General features: G+C 43.7%; 1 protein-coding gene across 1 annotated transcript; it reads left to right on the top strand.

Annotated features, from left to right (window-relative positions):
• The first annotated feature begins 121 nt into the window (after nucleotides 1-121).
• On the top strand, nucleotides 122-15,912 carry mllt1a (MLLT1 super elongation complex subunit a). Its single transcript, XM_079267540.1, has 12 exons — nucleotides 122-209; nucleotides 4,712-4,892; nucleotides 5,501-5,583; nucleotides 6,613-6,756; nucleotides 8,919-9,044; nucleotides 10,786-11,478; nucleotides 12,030-12,117; nucleotides 12,230-12,341; nucleotides 13,339-13,438; nucleotides 13,936-14,004; nucleotides 14,778-14,849; nucleotides 15,760-15,912. The coding sequence occupies exons 1-12, from the start codon at nucleotides 198-200 to the stop codon at nucleotides 15,886-15,888; spliced, it is 1,809 nt and encodes a 602-aa protein (XP_079123666.1). The 5' UTR covers nucleotides 122-197; the 3' UTR covers nucleotides 15,889-15,912.
• The last annotated feature ends 1,135 nt before the right edge of the window (nucleotides 15,913-17,047 follow it).

Consider the following 17,047-nt stretch of genomic DNA (forward strand, 5'->3'; position numbering starts at 1 on the left):
TGCTTCAATTCTCCGATTCCTGATTGGCTGAGAGAGCTTTCTGTTTTGGTTGCCTGCCAGCAGCCGTCTGGAAGGGGAGGGAGCCGTCTGCCTTCCGCTTCTGGGCTGGATTGACACACAATGAGGAGCAGAGGCTGGGGAGACGCTCCAAAAACGCCGCTGTAAATAAATACAACAATCACTGAGGCCAGAGAAACATGGAGAACCAGGTACAGTGGCTTTTGTGTCTCCTTGTGGAATGTGAAATTTTCACGGAGAAAATGCCAGCAGGCTGCGCGCTGGCAGGGCAGGAATGAATCCTCTGTTCGGCTAGCCAGAAGAAGAAAAAAATGCTCCTGCTGCTAATGAACTCGTAGCTGTTTGGCTCTGGAGCTATGCTAGCTGGGCACTCATACATCGGTATTTGCCGCTAGCTAGCTCCAGTCTACCACACCACTCAGCACCGTTGTGTAGCTGTAGCCACAACCAGGCACACAAAGAGATCCACACCTTGTGTTTATTCTGCTCTGCTGGGTGTGAAACGCACATGCACATTGTTGACCGCCATGCAGACCCATTTGAGTCGAGGGTTTTTGTAGGAGCTAAGCTAAGCTAGTCTACCTATCAGGGAGAGTGTCGGCCGCTTTGCTAAAGGCTAAGGAGCCGCTACAAGGCGCCGGGGGAAAAGATTTGTCCTCTCCAGGTTGGGCTAGAGAGGCGGGGTGGTGTCTCCACTGCCAGCGGCCTGAAGCCTCACATGAGAGGCTAATAGAGCCAGCAACGACCACACAACTTCTGTAATACCTCTGCGTTATCTGCCAGCAGTTGATGAATGTTTAAGGCGAACTACTTTTTTGATTGGAGACTAAAAATGCATGCAGCATGTCGGGGAAAAGCTGACAAATGATCAGTGTGCAGACGTTTTACTTGAATCCAGCAATGAATGACCACCCATGCACTAGCTGATCATTACAAAGAACCCAGAATATGAAACATAATGCTAAGAACTTGCTCCCTTTAATTCTCCAAATGTAATAGTACTGCATGTATACATTTGCACAGTTAAGATTCATGTCATCTCCAAAAAAAGCTACATAATTTATTTAAGCAGGAAACAGATATGTGGGTAAACCAAATGACACATCTACCCACTGTGAGGGAGATGTTGCTTCAAAATGGGTTACTGTGTAAATGCCTGAGGTTATTCAGGACTGTATTTCAGATGGTTCGGCCCCCCCCCCCCCCCCCCCCAGGGAAAGTGGCTTTCTTGGAGCTCGTCCCCATTCAGCTTTGACCCCTTTGAAGTTTGAACGAGATGTGTGTGTGTTCAGCCAGAGGGAAGTCTGCTGCTCCAAGTTATACTAATAGTGCAGTTGTACTTGCGTGATGAATGTTAACGATGTGAAAGATTTGCATTCGATTTTTGCATTCTTATTACTCAAACAGATGCACGGTTGTCAGTGTACTATTGGTACATGTAGCTGAAAGTAAAGCCGTCTACTTCAGCAGCTAATGAAGATTAAATCTACCTTCATGAAGTTGATGTGTTTTAGAGTCGTTGATTTTTAGAGACTGTAGTTTAAGGTCTTAGGGAATCGTTTTTAGTTATACTAGAAGATCTTTTAACTTTGTAAACCCTCACTGAGCATTATAACTTAAATGAACATTTAGATATATTGCTGGGTCATTTAATAATACATTAGTTTTAGAAAAGTCCAAATGAACCTGCAGTTGAGTGTCAGATCCAGAGTCGAGAGAGAGAATCAAATTCAGTGTGTAAATGTTGTATTTGAACGTATTTATTGCACATTGCAGCATAATGACACGGCCGAAGTGCTTCGTGCGTGTACAGAGAAGCAGCATCGTGACTTTGTGTGCAAAGACTCAGATCTTTGCTATTTTCTAGATATGAGATCTGCATCATGAGCTCTGCAGTTGTGATGATCGGTGACCATGCAGCTTTAGATAATCCTCACACACTCATTCACTCTCACTATTTACACTTCTGACTTGTTTTCCTTGGGTGCTGCACACTACTTGTGACTCCCCTGTGGCTCTCTGGGATTGACCGTTTTCCAAAACAAGTAAGTGTTGTACGGTTTGGTGTGATGATGAAGGATTCAGCTGGAACCTGCAGCTTCATCAAAACACAGCTGCTGTCACAATAATTTGTGTGTCTCCTCCGGGGGAAACGTTCTGTCTTAAAAAGTGTAACTGTTTATTAGCTGGAAGAGATTACCCTAGTCTCAAGGGGTGTTATTTACATGTCAGCTGGGAGTTCATTGTTTTCATAGGAGCCAGTGTGTCTGCCAAAATTAGAATTTCCCCTCAATTGGAGCACTGTGCTGAGGAGAGAGAGAGAGCATGCACCATGTCAATGTTGGTGGTTTTGTGTTGACTGGTCTTGTTGCCATTTATAGAGGAAAGCTTAATAAATGTGTTGCCACGAGTAATCGTATCCGTCTGATGCTCGTAGAATAGAATGATTGAAAGATGTAATCATGTCTTTCATATTCTGAGGCGGTGCGCTTCAGATAATGTCCGTCTTCATCAAGGTGGTTTTCATCGCTCTTCTTTTTCCCAGCCTAGCATTTCCTCCCGGACTCTTAATGTTGTGATCATTGATCAGAATTATAGTCGGTAGTGAGTCTTTTTTAGACTCTGTTTGACACAACTCAGTTCATTCGTGTTCTACGTCTGTGCTGTCCGAGTGCCTCTCTAGCTTTAATCGTCAATCAGTTGAAAATATATCGTTTAATGAATTGTTTAAGTCATACAATTCCCCAAAACTACTTTTGCTTTCTCTTCTAAAATGTGAGGTTTTGCTACTTTCTTTCACTGTGAATTGGGTTTATATTCTGACCTCTTATATACAATCAAATCAATCTGTAGTTGCAGCCGTAGTATTTTTCTCTGTTGCCACAACTAATGATTTTTTGAATTATTGATAAATCTGTCAATTATTTTCTTGATTAACTGATAAATCAAATGTCAAATCATGGTGAAAACTGGCTGGTGTGATGATCTTAAGCCCAAGTAGATTTCTTTAAATATCTGGTGTATCCAACAAACAGTCCAAAACACAAGTATTACATAAACACGTTTAGTGTCGCATAAATCAAAGAACAGCTACAGAAACTCACCATTCAGAAGCTGAAACTAGTGAATGTTTGGTATTTATTTTTGCTTAAAAATGTCTTAAACAATGAATCAATTATGAAAATAGTTCCTGCTTAATTAGTCTGTCAACCAGCTGATCAATTAATCAACTTTGCTCTGATTTTCTCAGCCTCGTATTGCCTCTTGGGCTCCTAATGTTTTAGATTAATGGGAGAAATGTCTTCTTTTTTCATTGTTCCCTTTCCTTTCTAATATAATGTCACCGTCTTCCTCTTTGGCTCATCACCATCCTGGTTTTTAGGTTGTCCTCATCAAAGTCTTGATTTTGTGGAGTTGTCCGGGGGTGGAGGGGGGTTGTCGATGATTGGAGGGACTCCACGGCTGATCGCTGTGGGTGTGGTGGAGTCTGGAGTTTAAGGGCATTACTGCCACAGAATGGCTGGGCAGAGTGCCAGGGAGGGGAGGTGTGTGTGAGAGACTGTGTGTGTGTGTGAGAGAGAGGGAGAGTTAGCTAGGGAGTGCCAGACTAGCTCATCTCAATCCCGTCCCCTCTAATCCCCCCACTCAGTCCCAGCTCACGAGCTGCTCTGTGCTGGGGCCAAATCCACACATTCTTCAGTCCTCCCCTGGACATAAAGTAGCTTTCTGTCCCCTCTCGTCCCCTCTGCACTCCCATCTCCATGACCTCTTCTCTTGCTATGCCAATCCCCACCAGCACAGTGTCATTTACTCGTCCCGTCGCTGTCATTGTTCTCGGGCAGAGAGGTAGCCCAAAAATGTGCCCCTCCTCTGGATAAACCTTTAGAGATCTGTCGGCTCGGGCAGCTAATCAGTCCCATTCCACGGGGGGCGTCCCAACACTTGTCCAGCTTTGTGTTTGTCCAGACCAAGTGTTCAGCCTCTCCTTTTGAGTGAAAAGTCCACATACTCCAAAATAGAGATCCAGAGGGTGTCGTTCAAGGTGGAATCAGAAACCAATGAATAATGGCGCGGCGGTATAATCTCACTACCGGCTTTGCTCATGATTTGTAATGTTGGGCTCTACAAATAACATTGACTTGACTTATAATACTTGTTAGTTGCCACTCTAGTTGTTTTATCATAGACAACAAAACATGGAGGGGAAACCAACTCAAAATCAGACTACTTTTCCTTTTGTCTCTTTTTAGTCGGAACTATTTCATTTGCTGTATAAATGCTTGAGCTTTATTTCAATCGGCATAAACATACAGGTACATAGATGAAGTTTGACCTCTTTTAGGAGTTCTACCCACTGAGCTAAAGCCCGTCTTAGAATACGTCATAATATGTCATATTAATGCAAGTTTTATCAGCATAGACGGAAGAGAAAAGCACAACATTTACATGTAACTCTTTATGTTATGATAAAGTAAGGAATCCACATGCAGTTTAAAGTCTAACCAGAAGAAGAGAACAAGCTCAAGACGTTTATTTAACTTCTTACTGCAAAATGTGCATTTCTATCTGTTTCTTGATCTGAATAACTTTGCCCTTGTAGTTCACATTTCACCTATTTTTCTCGCAATTCCACAGGCCTGGTACAGTGATACGCGGTATTTGACTCTTTTGTCTGTGTCTGTCTTTTTTTCAGTGCACAGTGCAGGTGAAGCTGGAGTTGGGCCACAGAGCCCAGCTAAGGAAGAAGGTGACATCGGAAGGCTTCACCCACGACTGGATGGTGTTTGTCCGAGGGCCGGAGACCGGCGACATCCAGCACTTTGTAGAGAAGGTTGTCTTCCGCCTGCACGAGAGCTTCCCCAAACCCAAGAGAGGTGAGGCAGACGGATAACAGTATTTACAGAGTTTACTCGTACACACAAAGGTAATCGAGTCTTTTCGATGCATTAAATGGCAGTAAGTAATAAATACAGCACGGGGCATTCAGAAAGCAGATTATAGGAACTAATTTAAATTAAAACGATGAACACAGAAATAAATAGGAGAGCGGGGTGAATAAAAACATGGAGGGAGGTTAATGGTCATTCTAGCAGGTGCCGTGACGTTCTTACTCTTCAAGTTGAACTCTGTTTATATGATCATTCACAGAGGCCACAGTGAGGGCAACCAATACGGAAACGGCCTCCACAAATAGTGCACTAGTGGAAATAATCCATTTGTAATTTGTCTCTGGACATTTCTGTCTTTTATGAATTGGTGCGATCACTGTCCGTCTTGTGACACAAGTGTCTTTTAAAAGACATCTTGTACTTGGCAAATTAATTATTTCCTGACAAATGTAGCTCAATCAGTTAATCACATTGAGTTCATGTTAGTATAACGTTCAGACTATCCTCTTAGTTAATATATGTGTAACATAATGCATTTCTATAGAGCAGTGTGAGTATTGTACTTACTGCCAGCGACATGTTTCTGTCTGCAGTATGCAAGGAGCCTCCGTACAAAGTGGAGGAGTCGGGCTACGCAGGCTTCCTCATGCCTATTGAGGTTTACTTCAAGAACAAGGTGAGAGTGTGTAGTTGTTGTATTTATAGTAGTATTAAAAATAGGAAGTATAGCTTTTCGTAAATACACATTATTTAGGCTTGAATAAGGTTTGAGTTGTGTAAATTGATGTTTACATGTTGTGGGTTTTTTATTTAGTACTTAATATTTACAGATGGAAGGACGCCAGTCTGGGTTTCTATGAGGGAAACAGGTTTTTCCAGCAGAAATGTAGCCGTGTTAGCCGGGTTAATTCCATAACTTGATAAAAGAAACTGGTTGTTCCCGTTTACATGTTTGAAAAAATCACTGTGAGATTACTGTAAGTGCATGTAGATTGTTTTAGTGAAATGATGGTTTAAAAATCTCGTTTGACCATTTTGTTTGCACTCACTCTCCAGTAGGAGTTCTTAAATAAGCACTCAGTCGATCAGAAAGCTCGATTGTGTTAGTAAAACGTTCATGCGAGGGACATTTCTCTCTTTAAGTGAGAGAAATAAGACGAGCACACACTATTATACTGGCGCCATTAAAATGAATGATGAAAGACCCGCTTTACTCTCCTTATAAGAGGAGGCGATGTTCAAGAGGTCTGTGCACATTAGTGAACCATCGTCTCCTGCAGCTCTTTGTAATATTATACCTCTGGACTGCACCCAAAAATGTTACATCATCCTCTTCTTCAATTTATACACAATAGATACATCTGTCAAGAAGATCAAGAAAATACATTAAAGGCAAACAAAAGAGTGTAAATATCAGCACTTGTGCATTTACCAGAACACATTTTTTTATAAAATCTGTCACGCGTCTTAGTGCGTTTTCCTCGTCTTTAATCGTCCACTTTTCTTCAGCTTCTCTCAGGAATGTTTGTTGATTCTTATCAGTGTGTCTTCTCCGTCTGTGTTATTGACTTCCTGGGTGATCGTTCATTTATTCAACATTGTTTCTTTTGTTGTGAAATATGTCTGTAATACAAATAGTTAATTGTCCCATGTGCTGTTTGAGGAAGTTTAAAACGGTTTATTTTTTGTGATGTCCTCCTTTCAGGAGGAGCCAAAAAAGGTGTGTTTCAACTACGACTTATTCCTCAACTTGGAGGGCAACCCACCAGTCAACCACCTGCGCTGTGAGAAGCTCACCTTTAACAACCCCACCAAAGAATTCAGGAGAAAGCTGATCAAAGCTGGCGGGGTGAGGCTGACTGACACACAGATGGCTAAATGATTGACTAGAGTCAATAGCAGATGCTGTAGTTGTCAATAGTTCTAAATTAGTAACTACCACGTAATATATTATATCATAAGCTGTGAGGCATGAGCTGGTTCTGAAAGTGTTTTATCCTCAATGAAACGTATCTGCAGCGCTTGAAAAGTCTAAAAGCATTTCAGTTTCCTCAAAAAACCTATTAAAGTCTTAACTGGTTTTTATACTGATGCCTCCATATGACCTACATAAGTAAACGAGACTATCAGCGAGAGCATTTCTATATAGTTCATTTTAGGACCAGGTCAGAGCAGTATCAAACCTTCGTAGTTGAGTTTGTGAACAAAAATCTAAGATTGACCCAGAAACGTCGTTTATAAAGTGAGTACAAGTGATGGACAGTGTGCAGGATCAGTTCTTTAGCTTTTGCTCAGTTATTTTAAGGATTGAATGTTTCTTGCCGAAGTGCACATTGGGAGTCGTTAACATATCACTGAAAGTGTTTATGTACCATCCATCCATTTTCCTCCGCTTATCCGGGGTCAGGTCGTTGTGGCAGCAGGCCAATCTGGCTGACCCAGACTTCTCTCTCCCCGGCATCATGTTCCAGATCATTCTGGGGGATCCCGAGAGTCGTTCCCAGGCCAGCTGGGAGATATAATCCCTCCAGCGTGTTCTGGGTCTTCCCCGGGGTCTTTTCCCAGTTGGACGTGCCTGGAAAACCTCCAGTGGGAGGCGTCCAGGAGGCATCCTAATTACCGTAGATGCCCAAACCACCTCAGCTGACTCCTTTCGACACGAAGGAGTAGCGGCTCGACTCCAAGCTCCCTCCTGATGACCGAGCTCCTTACCCTATCTCTAAGGCTGAGCCCGGCCACCCTACGGAGGAAACTCATTTCGGCCGCTTGTAGCCGCGACCTTGTCCTTTCGGTCATGACCCAGAGTTCGTGACCATAGGTGAGGGTAAGAACGTAGACCGAGTGGTAAATTGAGAGCTTTGCCTTCTGGCTCAGCTCCCTCTTCACCCAAACGGTTTACTGCTTAAAGCAGCCGCACCGATCCGCCTGTCGATCTCCCGCTCCATCTTACCCTCACTCGTGAACAAGACCCCGAGATACTTGAACTCCTTCGCTTGCGGTAGGCACTCCGTCCCCACCTGGAGGGAGCAATCCACCGGTTTCCGGCAGAGCGCCATGGCCTCAGATTTGGAGGTGCTAACTCTCATCCCCGCCGCTTCACACTCTGCTGCAAACCGCCCCAGTGAATGCTGGAGGTCACGATCCGAGGAGGCGAACAGGACCACATCATCTGCAAACAGCAGAGAGGTGATCCCGAGACCCCCGAAACTGACGTTCTCCGCCCCCAGGCTGTGCCTAGATATCCTGTCCGTGAAAGTCACGAACAGGACCGGTGACAAAGGGCAGCCCTGGCGGAGGCCAACACCCACCGGGAAGGTGTCTGACTTATTGCCGAGAATGCGGACACAGCTCCTACTGCAGTCGTACAGAGACGGATCGCCTGTTGTAACGGATCCGGTACCCCGTACTCCCGCAGCACCCCCCACAAGAACCCCAGAGGGACCCGGTCGAAAGCCTTCTCCAAGTCCACAAAGCACATGTAGACCGGTTGGGCAAACTCCCAGAAACCCTCCAGTAGTCTTGCGAGAGTAAAGAGCTGGTCCACTGTTCCACGACCGGGACGGAATCCGCATTGCTCCTCTTGAATCTGAGGTTCGATAAACGGTCGGAGCCTCCGTTCCAGCACCCTGGCATAAGCCTTCCCCGGGAGGCTGAGTAGTGTGATACCCCGGTAATTCGAGCACACTCTTCAGTCCCCCTTTTTGAAGATGGGAACCACCACCCCGCTCTGCCAGTCCATGGGCACTGATCCCGACCCCCATACGACATCGAAGAGGCGTGTCAGCCTGGACAGCCCAACCATGTTTATGTACCTTTTTTGATTTTTTTGTTCGAGAGAAACTGATATGTTCTAAAACGGTTGTTTTTGTATTGATGATTCAAGCCGTAGACGTTCTCTAACTATGAGTCACCTAACATTGTCTTTGGGGAAAAATAACTGGATAAAAGCCTGATTCTGTCTGCAGTCAAAGTAAACACAGCTCCGTAACGGTCTCATCTTATTCATTTCAGGTATTGGTGGTTCCAGAGGGGGCCGAAGCCGTGTCGAGGCCCAGTCCAGACTACCCGATGCTCCCCACAATCCCCCTCTCTGCCTTCTCAGACCCCAAGAAGACCAAGACCCCTCATGTGTCAAAGGTTGGTTGAATTCCAAACAAGGAAATACCATCTTAGTTATCTCGGTAGCTTAGCACTGTTGTCTTGCTCATTCATGTGGAGTATTTAACCAGAAAGTGTCACAACTCCGTTGATCATTCCAGTCAATTGTTATTGACACATTTTCTTGACGGATAGAGGGGCAAACGTAGGGCTGGGCGGTATGACCAAAAATGCTTATCACGGTATTTTCTAAGATTCTGCCGGTTTCACGGTATATCACGGTATTTTCTTTTCACGCGTTAAAGCATTCATTAATTAATTAACGCCGAAAAGAACCGGCCGGCCAGCGAGCGGTGAACAGCTGTTTGTGTGGCGTGTCTTCCGTTCCGTCACTTCCTGTTTCCTTCACCTACATTCCCCTGGGTCCTAAGTCCCTCCATGACCAGCTTCTTATCACCCTGTATGTACCAACGTACATTTATAACAAATACCACACATATTACGGTAATCAGCGTTGCATATGTGTCTGACCAAAATACCTTTTGTTGTTCAGTCTTTGTTCATCCTGCATCGCTCTTTTCTGTTCTTTAATGTAACGTTACTGCCGCGACAGAGCCTCTCCCAGCTGTTAGTAGACTGTTGTTAGCGAGCTGTACCCAGCATGCAGTTCTGCGGGGAAATTCTATACAATTATGTACAATTATTAGTGTTACAAATTGTTTATGTCACAAACTGTTGTGTCGTGGTGTTTTGCGCTGTTAAGGAGCGTTAGTTGTGGGTTGTTAATTGTTATTATAAAGTTATGACCATGACTAGGGGTCCCTCTCAATACAGTTAAGGCAACTAGCTCCGACCACAGCGCTCTCAGTGGCGAACAATATATTTTACTGCCTGTTGAAGTGCGACAGAAGTTGCCTTGGCTGTGCACCAGTATGACGGTATATGAAAAAGTCATATTTTACGGGAAATTAAAACCGGTATCGTCTAAATTGACATGCAGAATCATTGTGATCACACTGATTCAGGCTTTTAATCACATCCAGCTGTTTTTGAACATCTGCATGCAGAATAACTCGGCCAGCTTATCTGCCACGAGACGGGACATCTATCAGGAGAAAACAGGAAACTGATCCGGTTACATTTAACGTTGTTGCCACAGTTTTGGTATTAAGCTTTAAGAGACCATTACAGTCTTTGTTTCATTATCCAGACAGAAATATCTCAACAACTGTCAGATTGATTTCCATGAAATCTGGTACAGACAGTCTCAATCCCCAAAGGATCAATTCTACAGACTTTGGGGATTCCCTGACTTTGCCTTCAGCACCACCATACGGTTGACATTTGGATGGTTTATGAGCAAAAATGAATGCCATTCCCATCAGCCTCAGCTTACTTTGTGTTTTGTGCCAATTGGCAAATGTTAGCATGCTAGCACACTAAGCAAATATGGTGAACATGATAAACATACTAATAAATTCAGCAGTTAGCTCAAAGCACCACTACAGTCTGACAGAGCTGCTAGCATAGCTGTAGTCTCGTTATTGTGTAGAGAAGAAGGTTTAATTTGTTTATTTTCGACTGGTTACTGAGAGACTTGTTTTGGCTGAAGTTCACACTGATCAAAGTGCTTAGTTTGACATCTCCTTCACAGTAAATAATGTGATTACAGCACGGACTAGACGAGCAAAACCTTGACGAGGTCTTTGTGCTGCAGAGTCCGTTTCCTTTTATGAGACCTTTGGCTGAGTGCTTTAAGAGTAAATTGTTCTCTCTCCAGGAACCCAGCAAAGAGGGAAGTGGTGGCAGCAGCAAAGGACCCAAACCGCACAAACTGACCAAGGAGCACCGTGAACGGCCCCGAAAAGACTCTGAGAGCAAAGCCACATCGAAAGGAGACAACGACAGAGACGGAAGCAGCAAGAGTGGCCGCGATCCTTCCTCTTCCTCTTCTTCAAAAAAGCCGTCGGAGATCAAAGTGAAAGATGAAGTTAAGGTCCTACCCAAGGCTGCCTTCAAGGAGCCTAAACTCACCCTGAAGGAGTCAAAGATGGAGGGCATGTCTCCGAAAGGAGGGGGGGCTGGGAGTGGAGGGGGTGGTGGTGGGGCAGGCGTTGCAGGCGTTGCAGGTGTGGCAGGCGTGGCAGGCGTGGCAGGCGTGGGAGGGCCTGCAGAACCTAAAGTCCCAGGGAAACGACCCTCCACTGTCGAGTCTCCCAAACCAAGCGCTAAAAAGCAGAAGAAGGGCAGCTCAGAGGGGCCCAAGGTGCAGAGTGGCGGGGCCTTCACAGGGACTTCTCCTCGTGTCTCCTCCTCGTCTGCAGCCAGCCAACCGTACGCAGAGAAGAAGCCTCCTAAGGAAAAAGGTCGCTGGGCCAAAGGCAAAAATGACACGCAAGAGCCAAAGGAGCCCAAGAAAGTTCCAGAGTCGGAAGAATCGAATTCAGAGGATGAAGCATCGTCCAAGTCGGAGGTACGTCCGTTCCCCAGGAGTGCTGTTAGGAAAGGATTGTATGATGACATTCATTCGGATCATATTGTTGTTTAATCAGTCAGAAAATAGTGAAATGTCTGTTGCAATTTCTGAAAGCCCACTGTACCATGTAACATCACATAGGACGAAGAAAAGCTGCAAACCCTCGCGAATGAGAAACCTAAATGTATTATTTTGCTCTTATATTAAAATATCTGCTGGTAAAGCCCGTCAGTTGATTCATTAATTAATCAACTAATTATTTCAGCTCCAGTTTCCGTCCATGCTAATTTATTATCTTCACACGACTTAATTCATAAAGACTTGAAAGTATTTTGAGATTGGGTCTCATTTAAATCCATAATCTTTGATCTTGAATGTTGAGGTTTCCCAAAAATCGAGTCCGTAAAGAACAACACAATAATCAAGCTGATCCTGAACTCGGGTCTTTTCGAACCATTTCTCCTTTTTGTCCCATTTCTTTCATTCGTTGTTTTCCTTCTCGTCATTATCTTCTTCTTCTTCTTCTTCTTCTTCTTCTCTTACAGCAGTCCGCCCCTTCCAGTCCTTCCAACTCCAGTTCTAGCTCCGACTCCAGTTCAGATTCTGACTTTGAGCCGGGTCAGAAACAAGGGCAAGGTAGAGAGTCCATTCACCATGTTACGCCGCAGAGATGAGCATTAATGTTGAAGGGTTTTCTGGAGTTAACAGGTGGTCTTAGAGTTCGTGTGATTCTGTCCTCCTCTTCCAGGCCCCCTTCGATCGATGGTGGAGGAGATCCAGTCAGAGGAGTCGGATGATGACGACAGCAGCTCGGAGGAGGAGACGCCCATCAAGACCAACCCCCCCAACCGCGACTCTCGGTCAGTCTCCCTGAAGGCCTCTTTACATGTTTGGTCGTCAATCAAAAACAGTGCTTCATCGCATTGTGAGACAAGTTCAACCCTGCTCCTGCTTAAACACACATTTACCTCAAACACACTTTGCATGTTGCACTATCTCCCCTGTCTGCGACGGAGTCGACACTTTTCTCTTTACTTTTGAATTGTTGATTCATAGAAGTGGCAGCGTAACTGTCGTGTTTATTGTTTTTCTACATTTTCAAAAACACAAGACCGGCGCACTAGTTTGTGACGTTTCTCGAGCAAAAATCAGCTAAAGCAATTAGCGTTGTATTTTCCATCCACGACTAAGTTGGTAGCATCTCAAAACATCTGGTGGCACTAATTCTCCAGCAGCATGCCATAAGACCATTATCACAGATGACGTCATTAAGAGCACCAACCCTGAAACGTCTGAAAAGGATGTGAAAAGCCCGATGAATATATGACATTTATGTTTATTTCACATATTCAGTTGAGGGTCATACAACCTCTCCATCGCTCTCTACAGATCTGATGTTTTCGTCTGACGCAACTTTTCAGTTTTTAGGCCACATGCTTCGTGTAGGTCATGCCTATTGCGTTTCGCTTTTGTTGATGCATACATTCTCCACCTTATGTTTTTGTAATATTCAAACTTTTTGTCTCAAGTTTCTTGCGTTTCCACTTATTATTAAATTTAAAATGATCATAAAAACAGGTGGATGGAACTTTCTGCTTGCATCAGTATTTGCAACAGTTCATCTGGCTTTATCACACAAGCTGACATTACTCACAATCGATACCGTGCAGACTGACGCAGATTGTATTAGACGTATTATTTTATATATATATATATATATATATATATATATATATATATATATCAGACTTAATATTAGCAGCAAATAATAATTATAATCTGGGACGCACACACCCAAGTACAATGTGATCCGTCTGTCAGTCGATGTGTGATTGACCTCTGACCTCTCCCCGTCAGACTCAGCCTGGACAGCGAGAGTGACAGCAGTGACGGCTCGCACAGTCTCAGTCGAGACCCCGCCCCGCCTCCGCAGAAACACAGCTCCTCCAATAACAAAGTGAGTCACACAGACCTTGCTTTACTGCTGTATTGACAGGGACGGAAACAGTTTGACCAGAAAATAAACATTAACCGAACATGTACAGTTTTATTTATTCTTAACAATACTACTGAGTTTGTCTTCGTCCAGTATTCTTCAGTGTTCAGCTGTCTACATAATCCTCGGCCAACATGAACAGGACTTTCCTAAAGCATTACGTTGTGTATGTTTGTGGTTTTGTGAGTAAAATTGACTCAAGAAATGTATTTTGTGTGTTTCGATTAAAAGTAAAACCGTCAAAGACATTCGTTTTTAACAGAGAACATTTTAATTTTCTATTTTTAATATCTTGGATCCTGCCCAACCTAAAAAGCAGAAACACATTTAGCAGACAGACGGACCTCTTACATATCATTTCAGTTGTCAGTGTCTCAGATAGTCTCATTGTCTCACATCACTGCCTGTCTCTTCTTTGTCTTCCTCCTTTCCCTTTTCCTTGCTCTCCTTTTCTGCAGGTTTCAGGCAGAAAGAGTCCAGATTCCTCGTTTCGCTCAGAGAAGGTGTTGAAGAAGGGATACGACAAGGTAGGAAGGGTAAATCAAACTTTTTTTATGCTTTTCCTCACATACACACACACACACAGACAGTGTTTTGTCCACATTCAATGAGTGCATTGATGAATTCAAGATGGAGTCATGGACTGATCCAGATGTCAGATGTCAGATGACTGATCAATCCAGTGAATTGATCCAGATGTGCAGACAGACTCTGGCCTATGAACCCTTGAAAAGAAATCTTTTTTTCGTCAGTGTAACGAGATGAGTCATTAAGTGACTGATCCTAAATCACTCCGCCACATTAAAACATATGGAGAAAAAAAAGGTTAATTCCCACAGAGATTTAAATTCAAAGGAAGAGGTCTACTTCATAACGTTGAATAAATGCACCATAAACACCTCCTGTTAAGCTAAGATTACAGTCAGGCAGTAGCGCTTTAGAACACCAGCAAACAGTTTTACCGTTATCCTCAAATTTTGATGATTTTGAATCCAAAATAATAATTTCACACTTGACTCCTCTGGTTTGGTGTCCTGATTATCTGGTCAGCAAAGAGATCAGGTTCAATTTAGATTAGATCTTTTTGAAAACAAATAACAAAGAAATAAAACGAACAGTAAACCAGCAAATGCTAAGTAAACTAAATATAGAGTGATCTTATAAATAATGATACAAAGAAAGTAGTAATCTAATTTATTAGGACATGCAATGGGTCAAGCAGATACATTTTCCCCATGTTCATATAGGTTTGAGTTCAAACGTAACGCTATGCTGACCATGTTCTCTGTAACCTCTGCAGGCATACACAGAAGAACTGGTGGACCTCCATCGCAGACTGATGGCTTTAAGGGAGCGTAACGTCCTACAGCAGGTGCGTGTTCATTGTTACAATGAAATGTGATATATATGGCACTGTGTCTATCAAAATGATTATTACTTTCTGGAAAATGTAATGGCACCAACTATTTCATCAATTTGATATGAATATAAATCCACTGAAAGAATTTGATGCATACATAGAAAAACCAATGACTTGCACTTTTTAAAAGTGTTTATATATGTTTATATATATATATAAGTTTCGCCATCAATAATGTGATCTGAAGCACCGTAAATGTATTTTATTTTAAATAGGTAGGTGGTCATTTTAGGAATATTAGGCGGCAGTACGTCATACTTGTTGCAACAGTGGATTGTGTAATTAGCAGGCTGTTTATTGTGTATTTTGTGAAGTTGCAGTCGGCACCATCAGACCCGAAACAAACACCGTCACTTCTGATAGTTAGGCGGCTCATCGTCTGAACTTCTGAAAACTGATCTTTTTTTGATCCGTTCAGCCTCACACACAACATGCATGTCGCGCACACTGTGGCAGCTGTGGTACACAGTACAGCCGCACACACACACACACACACACACACACACACACACACACACACACACACACACACACACACACACACACACCATGTCGTCAGTGTGGAAGGTCTTTACTGTGAGTGGAGGCGTGGAGGAACAACCTTCAAAACATTTGTTACTTTTTTAATTTCAGTTTTCTTTAGAAGAAAACATAAAGAAATGTTCCTGTGTGTAATAATTCTAGGCTTTATCTGGCCTGCTGGTTTTCTTTCATATTTGCGAAAACAATTATTAAATTGCATTAGGTGTGTTATTTAAATGGTGATACTTTGACTTGTTGAACCATGTACGCATCTTTTAATATGTTAATGTGACCTGAAGGACAAACTGATTATGCTGAATGATAATTGATCCTTTCTCAGATTGTGAACCTGATTGAGGAGACGGGCCACTTCAACGTGACCAACACCACCTTTGACTTTGACCTCTTTTCACTGGACGAGTCCACCGTCCGCAAACTACAGAGCTACCTGGAGGCGACGGCCACGTGACAGGAAGTGGACACCGGCGCGGGGAGCCCGGCCTGTGGATTGCGTCGGCGGAGGTAGACTCTCCACCGTGTCCCCCCCCCCCCCCCCCCCTTTTTTTTAAGTGGGGGACGAGAAGCCACATCATGTCGCAGCTGTTTCACAGGCCTGACTGAACCATTGAACAACTACCACACAAACAGAATCACATGAACAAACACAAGCACACATGAAGACACACCGCCTTCACGTGACACTGGGGAGGACCACTGAAGGAGGTGGTCGAGGAGGTGTGGAGGGGAGGGTGGAGGAGGAGCGGCGTGGCTGAACTCGGTCTACAGTCAGGATTTTCACTACACGTCTTTTTTTTTTTGAGTCTGTGCAGAGCTGTGGTATGCACCCCACACCCCCTCCTTCACCCTCCTGCACTCCTTCCTTTGCAAACCCAATACTCTCCCCCCCTCCTCTTCCTCCCCCCTTCACACGAACACTCCTTACTCGGCAGAACACTTCAGTCCCCTTCCCCCTGTTGTCAGCTGGAGCTCATTTCTCTCCCGACATACTCTTTGATTCGTGTGTGTGTGTGTGTGTGCGTTTGTTTGTGTGTGTGCATGCGAGCGCTGCTGAGGTTTAAGAGATGTTATCTTTGTGGGTACCGACTTCTCTTTGTGCGTGAAGCTCGAGCACAAACGACAGCTGGTTTCCCTCCTTCACACACACAACAAACAAATACCGATTCAGGTAATAATTTACTTTGACTCCCCCTATTCATAAGCAGTATATAAACACTGATGAACGGTTTAGACAACACACTATAATGTAGTGGTAAGCAAATGTAAGTAAGTATACTACCAACCTCCTCCTACGTTGAGGTTGGTTGAGAAACTGATAATGAAAGACAATTAAGTAAAAAACAAACATAAGCATTGTTCTACCTTAATAAACACTTAATATGTCCTTATACGTGCTTATAACCACATTACATTGTGCTATAAACCCCTTTTAAATATGTACAGTGCTTATAACTGCTAAATAGAAGGGGGGTTAAAGTAAAAGGAACCTAAATTCGGGCATGTTTGTCTCCCAGGTCCTTGCACTTAAAGCCTCGGACCATACTTACCGTGGACAGCTGTACATGAAGACGCTGAGACTGTGTGTGTGTGTGTGTGACTCTGTTGGATGA

The sequence above is a fragment of the Melanostigma gelatinosum genome, assembly GCF_949748355.1.
Source record: "Melanostigma gelatinosum genome assembly, chromosome: 4".
NCBI classification, from domain to species: Eukaryota; Metazoa; Chordata; class Actinopteri; order Perciformes; family Zoarcidae; genus Melanostigma; species Melanostigma gelatinosum.